Genomic DNA, 18438 nt, shown 5'->3' with positions numbered 1-18438 from the left:
TAAATTTCACCTCAAAAATACATACATGTACACATGGCATAAATTCAAATAATACAAACAATACAGTAAAAGGTCTTTCTTCTATTTTCTTTAAGATTTTTATTTTTTATTTATTCGTGAGAGACACAGAGAGAGAGAGAGGCAGAGACACAGGCAGAGGGAGAAGCAGGCTCCATGCAGGGAGCCTGACGTGGGACTCGATTCCGGGTCTTCAGGATCACGCCCTGGGCTGAAGGTGGCGCTAAACCGCTGAGCTACCTGGGCTGCCTCTTCTACTATTTTTAAAAAGATTTTATTTAGGGGCCCCTGGGTGGCTCAGTGGTTGGGTGTCTGCTGTTGGCTCAGGGCCTGAACCCAGAGTCCCAGGATTGAGTCCCACATTGGGACCCTTGTATGGAGCCTGCTTCTCCCTCTGCCTGTGTCTCTGCCTCTCTCTCTCTCTCTCTCTCTCTCTCTCTCTCTCTCCGTCTCTCATAAATAAAGATTTTATTTATTCATGAGAGACATACAGAGAGAGGCAGAGACCTAAAGGGAGAAGCGAGCTCCCTGTGTGGAGCCTGATGTGGGACTTGATTCCAGGACCCTGGGATCACGCCTTGAGCTGAAGGTAGATGCTCAACTACTGAGCCACCAGCCACCGAGGCATCCCCTTTCTTCTGCTGTTGACATAAGTTTCTTTCTTCATATGGAGCCATTGTCAAGTCAGTTTCGTGTTAATATTTCAGAGAATATTATCACAGTCATTCCTAAGGGGATCACAGTAGGCATTTTCCCACAGAACAGTTTTTCATTTGAGGGACTATAGATTTTTCTTGGCTTACAGTGGGGTTATGTTCTGATAAACCCATTGAAGATTGAAAATACCATTAAATCAAAAATGCATTTTATATACCTAACCTACAGAACATCATAACTTAGCCTAGCCTACTGTAAGCATGCTGAGAACACTTAAATTAATAACAGTTGGGCAAAATCATCTAACATAAAGCCTGTTTTATAATAAAGTGTTGAGTATTTCATGTAATTTATTGAATGCTATACTGAAAGTGAAAAACAATGGTTGTATGGCTTTAGAATGGTTGTAAGTTTATCAGTTGTTTCCCATTGGGATTGTGTGGCTGACTGAGAGCTCGGGCTAGCTGATATTGCCTTGCATCACAATTGAGAATTTTGTGCTGCATATTGCTAGCTCAGGGAAAGATCAAAATTTAAAATTTGAAGTATGGTTTCTACCGAATGGATGTTACTTTTACACTATTGTGAAGTCAAAAAATTATAAATTGAACCATTGTACGTTGGGGACTGTTTGTATTGCAGTTGAGTAGTGTTATAATACAGTGTATATGTGTAAACATTTTTATATGAAAAGATAGTATATTATCTATACATTATTCTGTTAACTTTTCTATTTTTTTAACATTGCATCTTCGTATAAAGCTACCTCAGTACAATTTACTAAGTAATCCATATTTTCCCCTTTAAATCAAAGTGTTCTCTTTTCCAGTTACTAAATTTTTGTGTATTTGGGTGTATTTCTTTCTTTCCCCTTTTTTTCAATGCAAAAAACAAATTCTTTACTTTGGACATTCCAGTTAAAAGTGATTTCATGCAAGGAATTATGTGCTTACTAAATTATGTGGAGATAAAGAGAAGCAAAAGGCAGGGATCCACAGCTGGGCCTAACTGATCACCAGCATAGCTGGGACCCAGAGATCAGGAGCATTGACTAATCTCACTGCTGTTACTGATGTGTAACACCCTGAAAGCCACTGTCTTCTAAAAAATCAATTTAATTAATATACAGTGTATTATTAGTTTCAGAGGTAGAATTTGGTGATTCATCAGTTGCATACAATATTCAGTGCTCACTACACACGTACCCTCCTTAATATCCATCACCCAGTTACCCCATCCCCCCACCCAGCTCCCCTCCAGCAACTCTCAGTTTATTTTCTAGAGTTAAGAGTCTCTTATGGTTTGTCTCCCTCCCTGATTTCATTTTATTTTATTTTTCCTTCCCTTCCTCTGTGTTAATCTGTTTTGTTTCTTAAATTCCACATATGAATGAAATTATAGGATATTTGTCTTTCTCTGACTTATTTCACATAGCACCTAATACCCTCTAGTTCTGTCCACGTTGTTGCAAATGGCAAGATTTTATTCTTCTTGATGGCTGAGTAATATTCCTCTCTGTGTGTGTGTGTGCGCACATACACATATACCAAATTGTGTGTGTGTGTGTGTGCGCGTGTGCGCGTACACATATACCAATTTTTTATCCATTCATCTGTCGATGGACATCTGGGCTTTTTTCATGCTTTGGCTGTTGGTGGACCTTCCCTCTATAAACATTGGGGTGCAGGTGTCCCTTTCAATCACTATGTTTATATCCTTTCGATAAATACCTAATAGTGTCATTGTTGAGTATAGCGTAGCTCTATTTTGGATATATTTTTGAACTTATGTTCCGTTATCTTACTTGTGTTCCATTACCAAGCTGTCTTAAGTATTGTCACTTTTTAAATTAATTTTTATTATCTAGTGAAGGTAGGTCTTTTAAAAATATTATTTTTCAGAATGTTTGTAACTATTGAATGTTCATTTTTCCATATGAACTTTATGATCAACTTATCTAATTAAAAGAAAAATACTTTTTAAATAATGACAGATTTATCTAAACTCTCCATCCCTTAGCAACCACTGATCTACTTTCTATAGGCTTGCTTATTCTGGGACATTCTGTATAAATGGAATCATATAATATGTGGCCTTTTATGTGACTTCTTAGCATAGTGCTTTCCAGGTTCATCCATACTGTATCATGTATTAATATTTCATTCCTTTTTTTTTAAAAAAAGATTTATTTTTATTTGAGAGAGAGAATGAGAGATGGGGAAGGGAAGAGAGAGAAAGAGAGAGAGAGAGAGAAGCAGACTACTGCTGAGCAGGAAGCCTGATGTGGGACTCAGTCCCAGGACCCGGAGATCATGACCTGAGCTGAAGACAGATGCTCACCTGGCTGAGCCATCCAGGCACCCCTTCATTCCTTTTTTTGAATAATATTTGAATAATATATGAATATACCACATCTTGTTTATCTGATCATCAGATAATTCAAGTGAAGTCTCCAAGAAAACAAGAACTCTTTTACTCTGAACATGCATATCAACTATCCAGATGTCCACCAACTTACCTGATCACTTTTGGTGATCATGAATAGTGCTGCTATGAATGTTCTTTAACAGATTTTTGAATAGACATATGTTTTAAGTTTTCTTGGGTATATACCTAGGAATAGAACTTCTGGTTCATATGGTAATACTATGTTTAACCTTTTGAGGAACTCCCAGACTGTGATTTTCTAAAGCAGCTGTACCATTTTACATTCCTCCTAATGTTGCATGAGAGTTCTAATTTCTCCACGTTCTCACCATCACTTGTTCTTGTCCATCTGTTTAATTATAGCACCCATTAATATTTCTAAAGATGTTTATGAGAAACTGATGTTGAATTTTAACAAATGCCTTTTCATTTTATATGGAGATTATGAGAAGATTTTTTGTTCTCTCTTGACTGAATTATAATAAATAGATTTCTAATATTAATGATGTTGATTTTGAATAGTTGTCAACTTGGATATGTTTTCTTTAGTTAGAACAGAAAATTACTTAGTAGACATGTAATTCTTTCATAACTAAAAATCCCACTGAGAACTTTAAAATTAGTTGATATGCATGTTCAGAGTAAAAGAGTACTTGTTTTCTTGGACTCTTCACTTGAACATTCTTAAGGAAAAGGTCTTGCTTTACTTTTTTTTCTCTTTTATTTTTTGCTATAGTAAAATATATATGATATAAATCTTAGCCATTTTTAAGTGTATAGTTAATGGTATTAAGTACTTCATATTGTTCTGCAACTATCACCATCGTCTATCTCCAGAGCTCCTCATCTTGTAAAACTGAAACTGTACTGATTAAATAATGACTCCTCTGATCCTCTCTTCCCAGCCCCTGGTAACCTCCATTCTTTCTGTCTATATGATTTCACTACTCTAAGTACCTCATATAAATGGAACCCTAAAGTATTTGTCTTTTTATGACTGACAGACGTCATTCAGCATAATGTACTCAAGGTTCATCCTTCTTATGTAGCATATGTCAGTGTTTCCATCCTTTTTTAAGGCTAAAAAGTTATCCACTCAAAATAAATGTAGTAACATCTAAAATAGTTACCTTTTTTAAAAAAGATTTTATTTATTTATTCATGAAAGAGAGAGAGGCAGACATAGGCAGAGGGAGAAGCAGGTTCCTTGCAGGGAGCCCGATGCAGGACTTGATCCTGGACCCCGGGATCACTCCCTGAGCTAAAGGCAGACGCTCCACCACTGAGCCACCCAGGCATCCCAAATAGTTATATTTCTTATCTAAGAAATGAATAGTCATGTTGGTAAATTAAAAACAAAATTTTAAAGTAGAAGTTTTGGATTAAATTATCCCTTATTTCAAATCCAGCTCTTTTCTTTGTATTTTACACTTTTTACTCTGATATCTACACCTTAAGTGCTTTTTTTTTTTTTAAGATTTTATTTACTTATTCATGAGAGAGACAGAGAGAGAGAAACAGAGACACGGGCAGAGGGAGAAGCAGGCTCCATGCAGGGAGCCCGATGTGGGACTCGATCCTGGGACTCCAGAATTACACTGTGGGCCGAAGGCAGGCGCTAAACCGCTGAGCCACCCAGGGATCCCTCCTTTTAAGTGCTTTTAAGAGCACAGATATCTGGCCCCTAACAGAGAAGTCTTTAAGCTCAGACTATTTAAGAAAAATTGTCAATATTATTATATCTCATTGACTACTTTGCCTATGGTTTGTAAGGTGTACTGTTATTTCACATACTGTTAAGATAGAAGAAAATACTGCTAATCATTTTTTTTTACAGCTAATCATTATTAAAAGATGAATCCCAATATCATAAATGTTAAAATGTAAAAAATGTTACCATAGAATCTATAAAATATAATACATGTATGGACAGGGTGTACCCATCATACTACATTTAGTGGCCTTGTACTTTGTTTTGTAACTCTGTTACAAAGGATTGGAATGAAGGAATTAATTTGACTTTTTTTCATGTTGATCGAAAATTGATTTTCTTCTTTTTAAAAACGTTTTATTTATTTGAGAGAGAGAATGCAGAGAGAGAATGTGTGCATGCACACATAGTGGGAAGGGGGCAAGTGGGAGAGTCTTAAGCAGACTGTGCACCAAGCACGGAGCCCACTGCAGAGCTTGATCTTGTGACCCTGAGATCAATGACCTGAGCCAAAACCAGTAATTGGATGTGTAACTGATTGTGCCACTCATGTGCCCTTGATTTTCTCTTTTTAAAGATTTTATTTTAAAGTAATCTCTGCATCTAGCATGCGGCTCAAACTTACAACCCCCAAATTAAGAGTTACATGCTTTACTAACTGAGCCAGCCAGGTGCCCCCCAAATTTAGTTTCTACTTTGTTTTCTATAGTTCCCTCTATGTTGGTTAAGTTCAGTAAATATTTTTAGTACATACTGTGCATTAGCCATTGTCCTAAAAGTAGCTAGCATATATAGCTTTTACTGTGTGTTAGATACAGGTTTGAGCACTTTATATATTTTACTTAAGTAAATTTTATACTGTCCCTATCAGGGTACTGTTACTATCCCCATTTTGAGGCACAGAGAAGTCAAGTGATTTGACCAAGGTCATACAGCTAGTACATGGTGGAGGCTGGATTTGAATATAGATTTTCTGTTTCCAGAGTCTTTTGTCAGCAGTACTCCGAAGAACATAAGTGAATAAAATATTGTCCTTTTCCTGAACAGAGCTTACCAGGTAGTATCTGAGGATCTGTTTGTAAATTTACATAAAATTATTGTTATACTTCTGGTAATGAATTTTTATTTGTGCTTTTAGGACATTCAGTCAGAAGAAGGCTGCCATTGAAAGAGAGTATGCACAGGTAAGCTTGGAAATTGAGGTGGCCATTCTAGGTATACCTCTTCTTTGACTTTAAGGCAGATATGGTCATTGGAGAAAAACTTTGTTATTCGTGCATCCTGTTTTCCTTCTTATTCCTGGCTATCTCAGTTTGATCCTCCCTTTACTCCATTTGGATCTCTAGATGAGGAGGTAAGTTGCTCCTTACTACAGTGAAGGTTATGTACCTTTGGAAAGAAGATAATATTTATAGTATTTGTAAAGTATTTACAAGTGTAAATAATAATACATACATTTTATAAAGTGTAGATACTTGACCCTTGAACATCATGGGTTTGAATTGCATGGGTCTGCTTAAATGTGTTTTTTTTAAATGAATTTATGTACAGTACTGTAAATGTATTTCCTCATCCTCATAATTTTCTTACTAATATTTTCTTTTCTCTAGATTACTTTATTATAAAGATACAATATATAATACATACAACATATGTGTTAATTGACTATGTTATTAGTAAATCTTCTGGTCAACGGTAGGTTATTAATAGCTAAATTTTTAGGAAGTCAAAAGTTGTATGTGTATTTTTTATTATATTGGGGGTTGGCACCCCATAATCTCCACATTGTTCAAGGGTCAGCTGTATATTCATTCTCTTATATATCCTACTCTCTCTAATATTATGGAAGGTTAATTTCATTTTGTCCAGTCAGGCATTTATTTCTCTTTAGGTCTCTGTTGATAAAGAATGGTGTACTTTCAGGGGATGGCATAGTGCTATTTCTAGGGAAATTTAAGCATTTCTTTCTTTAATTTTAGTTAGAATCTTATTTGCACCCAGATAACTAAATGTGCCAAGAATAAAATTATGTTGATATATCATTTTGTAGATACGTTAAGAATTAATAACTACCTTTCCTTGTACAAAAACAACGTGACATAATTTGGAAATTTTGGCCCTTGTAAGCAATTACTTCCTTTGTGGTATAGAATTCTAAAACTGATCTCTTCTCACTCCCAAAATTATAAATGTAGTATTTGAAACAAAATTTAAAAATACAGGAAAGCATTAGAAGGAAATGCTGTACATGGTAACTACTGTTGCTGCTGCTGCTGCTTCTATTCTTAATATAAATAGTGAAATTAGGACATGATTTTTTTGTGCTTTGTCAGGTCTTGATTTTAGTTTTATACTGATTTCACTGTAGTTAACAAGGTGACTGTATTTTATTTGGTATTCTTAGAAGATAATTATTTCTTGAAAGCTAGATAGACTCATTAATTCACTCATTAGTTATTGAGTGCTTATTAATCAGGTACTTTACATAATGAATTAGTGTCAGTTCTAATAATTAGTGTTGAACCTTATTCTATGCAAATATACTAAATACTAGTAATGATAGCTAAAATTGAATTGAATTCTTGTACCAGGCACCTTGCTGATTTTACATACATTATCTGTTTTAACCCTCTCAGTAAACCTGTGAAATAGGGACAGATATTATGCCTTTTACAGATGTGTTTCCACAGGGATCAAAGTATATAGGATCTGCTCTTAAAATTTATGAAGTGAAAATTTTTGTATGGTATATTTGGAACCTGATTTAAAGTTTTAATAATCAAAACTAGATAGACTCATTGCCCTATTTAGGGCAAGTTCATGATTAAAAATATAAGACAGTACCTTAAATTGCATGAAAATTAGCAGTTCTTTGTCCCAATAGCAATCACAGTCCTCAGAGAAAATATTAAAAGTAGATGACTCTCTTGGTTCTCCTGATGATTATTTCCAATGTGCTTGTAACTGATTCATGATTTGTCAACTCTAGACATTATTGCTCGATTACTTCTTATAGTAAATGAGAAATTAGCTTCCTAAGCCATTCCTTTTTGGCCTACTCTTTCCAGTATAATTTGGCACTATTTTAGTGCCTTTGTTACTTTTCTAACTCTGAATGATATAGACTTCTATCTCTTGTTCTATTAAGTGCATATCTATCTATATATATGTGTATACATATATATGTGTGTGTGTGTTTAAAGATTTTATTTATTTATTTATGAGAATACACAGAGAGGAGAGAGAGAGAGGCAGAGACACAGGCAGAGGGAGAAACAGGCTCCATGCAGGGAGCCTGATGTGGGACTTGATCATGGGTCTCCAGGATCACGCCCTGAGCTGTAGGCGGCGCTAAACCGCTGAGCCACCGGGGCTGCCCCGTGTGTGTGTGTTTTTTAGGTGTATTTGTGTTTTTTTTAACATTTATATTGTTTGTGTGTAAATATATGTATTTTTGTGTTCATATAGGTATATAGTGCAGTGGAATTGCATTTTACAGAGCAGTCTAATTTATTCTTGAAAAATTTCTTTAAATGTGTTTTAAGTAAGTTATACTTGGTTTTGTTTATACAATTCTATAGAATGTATAAACTGTATAAGGTACTAATGTATATTTTAAGATTTGATAGAATAATAATATTCGGAAATTACAGCGTTCCAGTGTCTCTCTGCTTGAGACAATTGAGCACAATTATGGAGATTCAGTGTGCTGATTCTTCTTGTTATTTGTCATATTTGCTTTTTAGGTGATTTTTCTCAGTTCTTCTTGCTCTTCAATATTTTTCCAATTACTTTTTCAATTTATTTCTGATGATATAAACAGACAAAGCTATCTCTGTACTCTTCTTTAGCTGCCTCAACAATGTTTTTGCTTCCTGCCAGTAGTGGAGAAACCCTTCAGATGACTGATACTTTATCTGTGGATTTTGCCAGTATGCACTAATGTCAGGCTTATTATTTGCATTTGCTGTCTGAGGACATACCCTCATTGGTGATGAGATGTGGTCAGAGAGGAGAGCTGAACTATTTAAATTATTTCTTTTTCTTTCCTTCTTTTGGTCAGTATAGGGTTGAAATTTTGGGGGTAGATTTTAAAAAATGAAATGGGGTGTCTGGCTGGCATAGTAGGTAGATCATGTGACTTGATCTTGGGTTTGTGAGTTCAAGCCCCATGTTGGGTGTAGAGGTTAAAAGAAAAAGATTGAGAAATTGAGATAATATATATATATACACACACACACACACACACACACATATATATATATATATATAGTAAGATGGACAACTCTTGAGTATATTGTGATAAATTTTTATGAAGTGAACACAGTCACATAGCTACTTTTCAGATTAAGATGCAGAACATTACCATGGTCTGAGAAGCAGTTATTACTCCTACCTTCCTGTGGTAACCAGTATACTGATTCTTATCATAATAGTTACCTTTGGATTGTTTAGTGTTTTTGAATTTTAATTAAATGGTATTATATACTGTCTACTCTTCTGTGTCTGATTTCTTTTGTTCACCATTAAATTTTGAGCTTCAAATGTGTTGCATGTAGGAATAGCTTGTTCTTTTTCATTACTGCATAGTATTCACTGAATGAAAACATATCCACAATTTGTTTTCCACTTCACTGATGATTAAAATTTCAGTTGCTTCCAGTTTTTGGGTGATTTTGATTGTTGCTTCTAAGGAAAACTGTTGTACATGTTTTTTGATGGACATATGGATGCATTTCTGTTAGGTATACACCTAGGAGTAGTGCTGCTGGGTCACTGGGTATATATGCATGTTAGTACTTTAATAGTTATACCTGGTTTTCTAAAGTGATTATGGCAGTTTACATGCTTAACAGCAATGTATGAGAGTTCTAGTTGCTTCACATCTTTGCCAATACTTGGTATTGTCTAACATGAAAAAGTGACATTCTGATGAATGTATAGTAATATTCTATTTTCTTTTTAATAAGCTGTTTAAAAATTGATGTATAGCATATGTAGAGAAAAGTGTATAGATCCTAAATACAGCTCCATGAATTTTCAAAGGGAACATACCATATACATATAACTAGTGTCCAGGTCAAGAAACAGAACATTAGGGCAGCTCTGGTGGCTCAGCGGTTTAGCGCCGCCTTCATCCCAGGTGGGATCCTGGAGACCTGGGATTGAGTCCCATGTCGGGCTCCCTGGCTGGAGCCTGCTTCTTCCTCTGCCTGTGTCTCTGCCTCTCTCTCTCTCGATGTCTCTCATGCATAAATAAATTAAATCTTAAAACAAAACAAAACAGAACATTAACACCACCCCAAAAATCCCTCTTGCACTCCCCCACCCTTTACTGCTCTCACTCTTACACAAGTTTCACTATACTGACTTTTTTCTTAAACAACCTTAGGAGTACCTGGCTGGCTCAGATGGTAGAATGTATGACTCCAGATCTTGGGGTTGTGGGTTCAAGCTCCATGCTGGCTATAAAGATTACTGAAAAATAAAATCTTAAAAAAAAAAAAAAGCCTTATTGAGTTATATACCTGTGAAACTATCCTCACAATCAGGATAAGAACATATGTATAGCCACCCAAAGTTTTTTCATGTCTCATTATAATCCCTCCCTTTCACTCACTCCTCAGTGATTGTCTTTTCCCCATTATCACTCAGGAAATCACTAATCTACTTATCACGATAGATTAGTTTGCATTGTTTAGAATTTTAGTTCTATATAAATAGAATTATTCGGTGCGTACTCTTTTTTTGTATGGCTTCTTTCATCAGCAGAATTATTTTACATTTTATGTTGTGTGTATTGATAGTTCATTTCTTTTTCTTTTGCTGAGTAGTATTCTTTTGTATGGGTATACCACAATTTGTTTATCCATTCACCACTTGATGGACATTTAGGTTGTTTCTATTTTTAGATATTATAAATAAAGCTGCTTGGAACATTTTTGTGTGGAGAGATGGTTTTATTTCTCTTGGATAAATACATAGGAGTGGAATGGCTGGATCTTCTTAAGTAACTGCCAAATTATTTTGTAAAGAAGTTGTACATTTTACATTCTACCAACAGATATGAGAGTATCTGTTCTATATTCTCCCCAAGACTGAATATTGTCTTTTCAGTTTCAGATATTTTTTTTATTAAAGATTTTATTTATTTATGATAGAGAGAGAGGCAGAGACACAGGCAGAGGGAGAAGCAGGCTCCATGCAGGTAGCCTGATGCGGGACTCGATCCCAGGACTCTAGGATCGTGCCCTGGGCCAAAGGCAGGCGCCAAACCGCTGAGCCACCCAGGGATCCCCCAGTTTCAGATATTGTAATAGGTTCACAATGGTATTCACTGTGGTTTTAATTTACATTTACCAAATAGTTAATGATGTTAAACATTATTTTCATGTGTTTATTTCCTGTTGGTACATAGTCTTTGGTGACGTGTTCAAATGTTTTGCCAATTAAAAAAAGTTATTTATTTTCTTATTTTATTGTTTTAAAGATTTTATTTATTTGAGAGAAAGAGTAAGTGAGAGGGAAAGCATCAAATGGGGAAGGGTCAGAGGGAGAAACAGACTCCTCGTTGAGCAGGAAGCCTGATGTGGGGCCCCATCCTGGGACTCAGGGATCACGACCTCAGCCGAAGGCAGGTACTTGACATACTGAGGCACTGGCACCCGTGTTTTCTTATTTTAAAAAAATTTACTTTGAAAAATTTTCAAGCATATATGAAAGTAGGAATTAGAACAGTGAATTCTTTTTTTAAAAAATATTTTATTTATTGATTCATGAGAGACATACAGAGAGAGGCACAGACATAGGCAGAGGAAGAAGTAGGCTCCCTGTAGCAAGCCTGATGTGGGACTCAGTCCCAGGACCCCAGGACTACAACCTGAGCCAAAGGTAGCCGCTCAACCATTGAGCCACCCAGGTGCCTCAGAACAGTGAATTCTCTGTCACCTCTTATTAGCCTCAACTTATACCAGTACATTACTAAATTTCATTTATAGCTTCCTGCTTCCTTTTCCTTACTAATTCCTTTTTAAAAATACTTTTGAGAGGCATAACTTATGTATCCTTAAATATCATCCATTTATGGGATGCCTAGGTGGCTCTGTGGTTGAGCATCTGCCTTTGGCTCAGGGCGTGACCCCTGGGTCCTGGGATTGAGTTCCACATTGGGCTCCCTGTAGGAGCCTGCTTTTCCCTCTGCCTGTCTCTGCCTCGCTCTCTCTCTCTGTCCCTTATGAATAAATAAAACCTTTAAAAATATATATATCATCCATTTATAATGGATAATTAAATGTTTTTTTTTCAAACTTAGAGATTTATGCAACCTTTAGTATAGTTTAGCTTTAGAATATTTATATTAATACAGTGAGTTTTCTGTACTTGTTTTCAGTTAATCTTTGTTGCCTAAGGAACCATCAGGTTTATGTCTCTATAAATTTGCCTTTTCTGGACATGTCATAAAAATTTAGTCTTGCAATATATAGTCCTGTTTGGCTTTCGCTTAGCACATGTATTTGAAGTACATGAATATTCTATGATGTATCAGTAACCCATTCTTTTTATTGGTGAGTAATATTCCATGGTATGAATACACACACACACACACACACACACACATACACGCTACATTTTGTTTAGCCATTCACTAATTGATGGATACTTGGATTGTTTCCAATTTCGGCTATTATGTATAGTGCTGCTATAGATATTCACATAGTAGTCATTGTTTGGACCTATATTTTCATATTCTTGAGTATATACCTAAGACTGGAATTCAAGGTCATTTGGTAAGTTTATTTTTAGCTTTTAAAGAAATGGTTAAACTGTTTTCCATATTGGCTGTACAATTTTGCATTCTCATCAGCAGTATATGAGGGTTCTAGTTCTCCATGTCCTTGCCAATACTTGTCATTGTCTTTCTGATTATAGTCATTATCATGGCTGTAATCATTATACCATTGTGAACATTCTTGTATGTGTGTTTTGGTGAATATGAGTGTTGTCTGTTGGGTATATACATACCTAAGGAGTGGATTTGCTGTGTCATAGGGTTGTTCTTTAGCTTTGGGAGATTTTTGAAATGGTTTTCTTAAGTGATTATGGTAATTTACACTACTAATAGTTATGAATGAGAGTTGTAGTTGATTTAAAACCTTGGTTTTGGGATGCCTGCGTGGCTCAGTGGTTGAGTGTCTGCCTTTGGCTCAGGGCGTGATCCTGGAGTACCATGATCAAGTCCCACATCAGGCTTCCTCCATGGAGCCTGCTTCTCCCTCTGCTAGGTCTCTGCCTCTCTCACTATGTCTTTCATGAATGAATAAATAAAATCTTTTTAAAAAAGCAAAACAAAACAAAAAAACCTTGGTTTTGTCTGTTTCTTTTTAGCCTTTCTGGTGAGTATATAGTGTAAAGAATTGTGGTTTTGATTAGCATTTTCCTAATGACTAATGAAGTTGAGGAACTTTTCATATGTTGATTGGGTATGTGGATATCTTGTTTGTGAAGTACCTGTTGAAGTTTCTGGTTGGCCTTTTTCTTATTGATTTATAGTGTTTCTTTGTATATTCTGGATTGGAATCCTTTATCAGATGTATTACAGATACCTCTTCAGTCTAATGCAGAAATGTCATGTTTTGTGGGTTGCCTTTCTGTTAATAATTTGTTCTGATGAAAAGAAGTTCCTAATTTTAATGAAATCTAATTTGTTTTCTTATATAATCAGTGTATTTTATGTCCTGTTTAAGAATTCATTGCTACCTTAAGGTCTACCTAAGATGTGATGTAATGTTCTAGAATTTTTATTGTTTAGCCCTACACATTTAGTTCGACAGCCTATATGAAGTAAGCTTTTGTGTATGGTGCGAGATTAGGGTCAACATTTAATTTTCTATGTAGATAACAGTTGAGGCAGAACCATATGTTGAAAAGTCTGTCCCCCCTACTCCCACACTGTATAGAAGTGATATTTTGTTGTAACATAGGTAGCTGTGTATGTATAAGTCTATTTCTGGACTTCTGTTCCACTAATGTATTTTTTGAAATCTTTTTGCCCATATTGCAGTTTTAATTACTATAATTTTACAGTAAACCTTGATAGTTGGTAGTATCAGAGTCTTCACTATTCTTGGCCCTTTATATTTCCATATACATCTTAGAATCAGTTTGTCCATTTCTCCAACATGCTGGCTGGGGTTTTCATTGTGAATGCTTTGAATCCTTAGGTCAGTTTGAGCAGAATTGACTTCTTAACAATATTAACTCTTCTAAACTATTTCTATTTAATTTTTCTTCATTTTTCTCAGTTTCCCCAGTATTTTAAATGTTATCTAGTTGATCAAAATCTCTATTTTCTTGGCAACCTCTTTTTTTTTTAAAGACTTTATTTATTCATAGAGACAGAGAGAAAGAGGCAGAGACACAGGCAGAGGGAGAAGCAGGCATCATACAGAGAGCCTGATGTGGGACTTGATCCAGGGTCTCCAGGATCATGCTCCCGGCTGCAGGCAGCGCTAAACCACTGCGCCACCTGGGCTGCCCTTCTTGGCGACTTCTTGCCTGGAGTCTGTACCCTGTTGTTTCAGCCCACATTTCTCTGTGTTGCTGTATAGCTTTTATTTGAGTATGTTTTTATTCCTTTCTTGTTTTGGATTCATTGATTCTTGGTCCTATTTTTCTTCTTAAATTAATAAAGAAATTAGTTTACTCTGCCATTTATTTTGAAACATTTCATACAATGATTTCCTAAAAAGGTATTATATTTATTATTTCACTGTAATTTAACAAAATTTTGTAAAGAACAGCTTGAGCACACAGAAACTGTAATACAATCCCTGATATGATTTTTTAAAAAAGATTTTATATATTCATGAGAGACACACAAAGAGAGGGGCAGAGACATAGGCAGAGAGAGAAGCAGGCTCCCTGTAGGGAACCCAATGTAGGACTCGATCCTGGGACTCCAGGATCATGCCCTGGAGTGAAGGCAGATGCTCAGCTGCTGAGCCACCCAGGTGTACCCCTCCCCCCGGTATGATTTTAAAGACCTGCACAATTTCCTTTATATGGATATATCATAAATTAAATATATTTTTATAGAAGATTCTGGAAATCAAGTAGAAAAAATTTGTCTCCCCCCATCTTGTAGTGATTGCTTTAATTAATTAATGTTCTATCATATAACTTTATAGTTTTTTTAATGAACATGTATACAATTACATATATTGAATGAGTTTATTTAAAATATATAAATGTACTGTTTTGTTCAGGGTATTCTCTCTTTAGTAACCAATAATAGTGAACATCTTTCTTTCTATATCATTGTTGAAATAAGTGCATTTTATAATTTGGAAGTCATATTTCATTTATTTGGCATAACATTTATTTAACATTTTATTATTTAACATTCTTTTTTTTCTAGTTTTACTTTTTTTGATATGAACAATGTTATATTGAACATTCAGCTCTGATTATTTTCTCGCAACAGTTCCTCTAAATGAAATTTCTGGGTCAGAAGTTATTTGCATTTTTAAGGCATTAGTGATCTACATGTGCTGCAAAACATAGTTCTTTATATTCCTAGCAGCAGTATATAAGAATGTCTGTTTTCTATGTTACTGCTACTATTAGATGACATAATGATAAATATTTTGGGGTACATTTTTTGGGAGAAATTTGGTATTTTTGTTCAAACAACAAAAATACTAATTAAACTGTGTGACACTGTGCTTTATCATTTGCGTATAGTTTTTGAAAGAATTTCAGTATTAATTAGAAGTGATACTTTAAAATACCTATTCTTTGGCCATATTTTAAAAGGGAAATATAAGTATAATAGATTGACAAAGGTATTTCTAAAATGTTTTCTTGCTCAAAGTCTGACTGTTTTGAATAACTTTTAGAACCAGAGCCATTAATTTACCCATTTTCCCATACTATATTACCTGTATACCACTTAGTATATTAAGTTATGTAGCATTTCTTAACAATATCCTAGTGATGTCTCCAGACTTTCCCCCATTACCTCCAAATTTTCATACAGGAAATGTCTTGATCTTAGTAGACAGTGTCAGTGAAGATTTATTCATGAGAGACATAGAGAGAGGCAGAGGAAGAAGCAGAGGAAGAAGCAGGCTCCACAGAGGGAGCCCGATGTGGGACTTGATCCTGGACTCCAGGGTCATGCCCTGGACTGAAGGCAGGCGCTAAACTGCTGAGCCACCCAAGCATCCCACAGTTGTCTCTTCAAGCCAACAGACCACCAGCTTCTTATGTATGCTGACAGCCGTTATGAGATGTTGCCAATGGTTAGATATACCCAGATTCAGAGGTCTTAAAATGTTTTAAAAAATATATATCTTAATAGAATTGATTAGCTTTCTTTTTTTTTTTTTCAGGCTATATAGATTTCATTGTTTGAAGAAAAGTTGAGATGTGGAAGGGGACATTAAGAAAGGATACTTCTAATGGCTTTTTTCTTTCATAGACTGAGGAATATGTTGCAAAATAAAATATTGCTAACGTTACATATATTACATATAATGTATTAATTTTGGGCTGTTGTCTTTTGGTATTTTTGCAGGGGTATGAGAATGAATATCTAATTGCTTTATTTGTATTTATTACTATAGTCTCTGACTACATATTTTTCATATTTTGATGATGCTAGAAAAATCACTTCTTTTTTTTTTTCCCCTTCATTTTTGAAAGAATGATGATCATTTTCCCCTCCCTTCTTTTCAGGTTAGTCAGATATACTAATAAATAGGAAATTGCTTTCCAATCTATGTGTACCTGTATAAGATGGTCTTTATTGTTTTTACTGTCTTAGTTTTACTTATCTCTAAATTGTTGTAACTTAGCTTTGTTAGATAATGGATTTCCCAAGTAGAGAGTGATTAATTAAATTTGTGGACTTTTGCATGTATTATCAGATATTCCAAGTCCTATGTGTCTGAAAAATAGTATGAGGATGTAAAGTAGTGGGAGGATCTTCTTGCCTATGGGGAGCATTGTAAAAATTCTCCCACTACTAGAACATTTACTGTTTCATTAGGTTAACTATTTTTTTTATGCCAGAATTTTAAAAAAATATATCTCTTAAAGTCTTTAAAATCCTTTTTAAGTCTTTAAAAATGGAACAGTAACTCAGATTTTCATAGAAATTCATGTAGTAGGATCAGCTTTATTGAAATTTGCATTATAATACACATTATCTAAAATGTATCTACAACAATCAATTAAGTTACTATGTTAAGCTGTAAAAGATTTACAAAATGAAATTTTCATTGTATTAACCAACTTTAGATTTTGGAATTTTTTACTGAATTGAACTGACATATGAAGAAGGGCTTCTGGGTGGCTCATTTGGTTAAGTCTCCGACTTTGGCTTGGGTCCTGATCCTCAGGGTCCTGGGATTGAGCCCCGAATAGGGCTCCTGGCTTGGTGGGGTGTCTGCTTGTCCCTCTCCCTCTGCTGTCCCTTCACTTGGGCGCATGCTCTCTTTCTTTCTCAAATAAATAAATAAAATCTTAAAAAGAAATATAAAGAAATATATTGACCTAATGACTTTTTTTCCTCATCTTTTATTTGGAAAAACTGCAAATCTGCAGAAATGTTGAAAGAATAATACACTGAAGAATGAATAATATTTAAAAAAAGAAATAGTATTAATTGCCTCTATATTAACTAGTTAATAACATTTAGCTATATTAATACTGTGTCGATACACATTTTTTTCTAAGCTGTATTGTTTGAAAGTAAGCTGCAGTCATACTTCTACATACTTTGCATCTTTTTAAACTTTTTTTAATTTAATTTTTTTTACTTTGCATCTTTTAAGAACATTTCCCAAAATAATTATGTTATTATCATACCCAAGATAATGAATAATACTTCTGTAATATCTAATATGTAGTTTATATTCAGATTTCTTCATTTATTCTTGAAATGTCTGTAAGCTGTTTTCCCAAGATCCAATTAAGGTTTGCACATTGTATTTGGTGGATAATGTCTCTTGATTTTATTTAGAATATTTCCTCCACCTTTTTTGTTTTTCATGACAATTGACCTTTTTTTTTTTTAATTTTTATTTATTTATGTATTATAGTCACAGAGAGAGAGAGAGAGAGGCAGAGACACAGGCAGAAGGAGAAGCAGGCTCCATGCACCGGGAGCCCGATGTGGGATTCAATCCCGGGTCTCCAGGATCGTGCCCTGGGCTAAAGGCAGGCGCTAAACCGCTGCACCACCCAGGGATCCCGACAATTGACTTTTTTGATAGGTCTGGTCATTCGTATGTAGAATGTTTTGGAATTTTTCATTTTTTTCCTTCATAATTAGATTTCTGTCAAATATGATTTGACAGGTTTATAAGACAGGCCTAATAAGAGTTTATGGCTTGTTTTGGTGACCTGGATAGATTAGAACACAACATCACTGATATTGCTGTTTTTTAAGCCTGATTAAATCTCTAATGATAGTAGATTTTTATCATATATGTAATTGTCTCAAATCATGTCTGTATTTTTTTTCTATGTGACATACTGCACTAAAAAAATGAAGTTTTGTTAAATTCAAGTTTTGGCAAGGCATAAATGGAGAAAGATCAAACATCTGAGGATTTAAT

General features: G+C 34.9%; 1 protein-coding gene across 5 annotated transcripts in view; it reads left to right on the top strand.

Moving 5' to 3' along the window:
• Window positions 1–18438, top strand: part of FCHSD2 (FCH and double SH3 domains 2) — a 309076-nt gene that overhangs the window by 40586 nt on the left and 250052 nt on the right. For all 5 annotated transcript variants that reach the window (XM_026010537.2, XM_072727353.1, XM_026010536.2 and 2 more), the window contains exon 3: window positions 5952–5997. In XM_026010537.2, coding sequence (XP_025866322.2) covers window positions 5952–5997 — 46 coding nt within the window. The remainder of the gene's footprint in view (window positions 1–5951; window positions 5998–18438) is intronic.

The sequence above is a fragment of the Vulpes vulpes genome, chromosome 11 (genome assembly GCF_048418805.1).
Source record: "Vulpes vulpes isolate BD-2025 chromosome 11, VulVul3, whole genome shotgun sequence".
Lineage (NCBI taxonomy): Eukaryota > Metazoa > Chordata > Mammalia > Carnivora > Canidae > Vulpes > Vulpes vulpes.
This window is presented reverse-complemented; position numbering and strand designations above follow the sequence as displayed.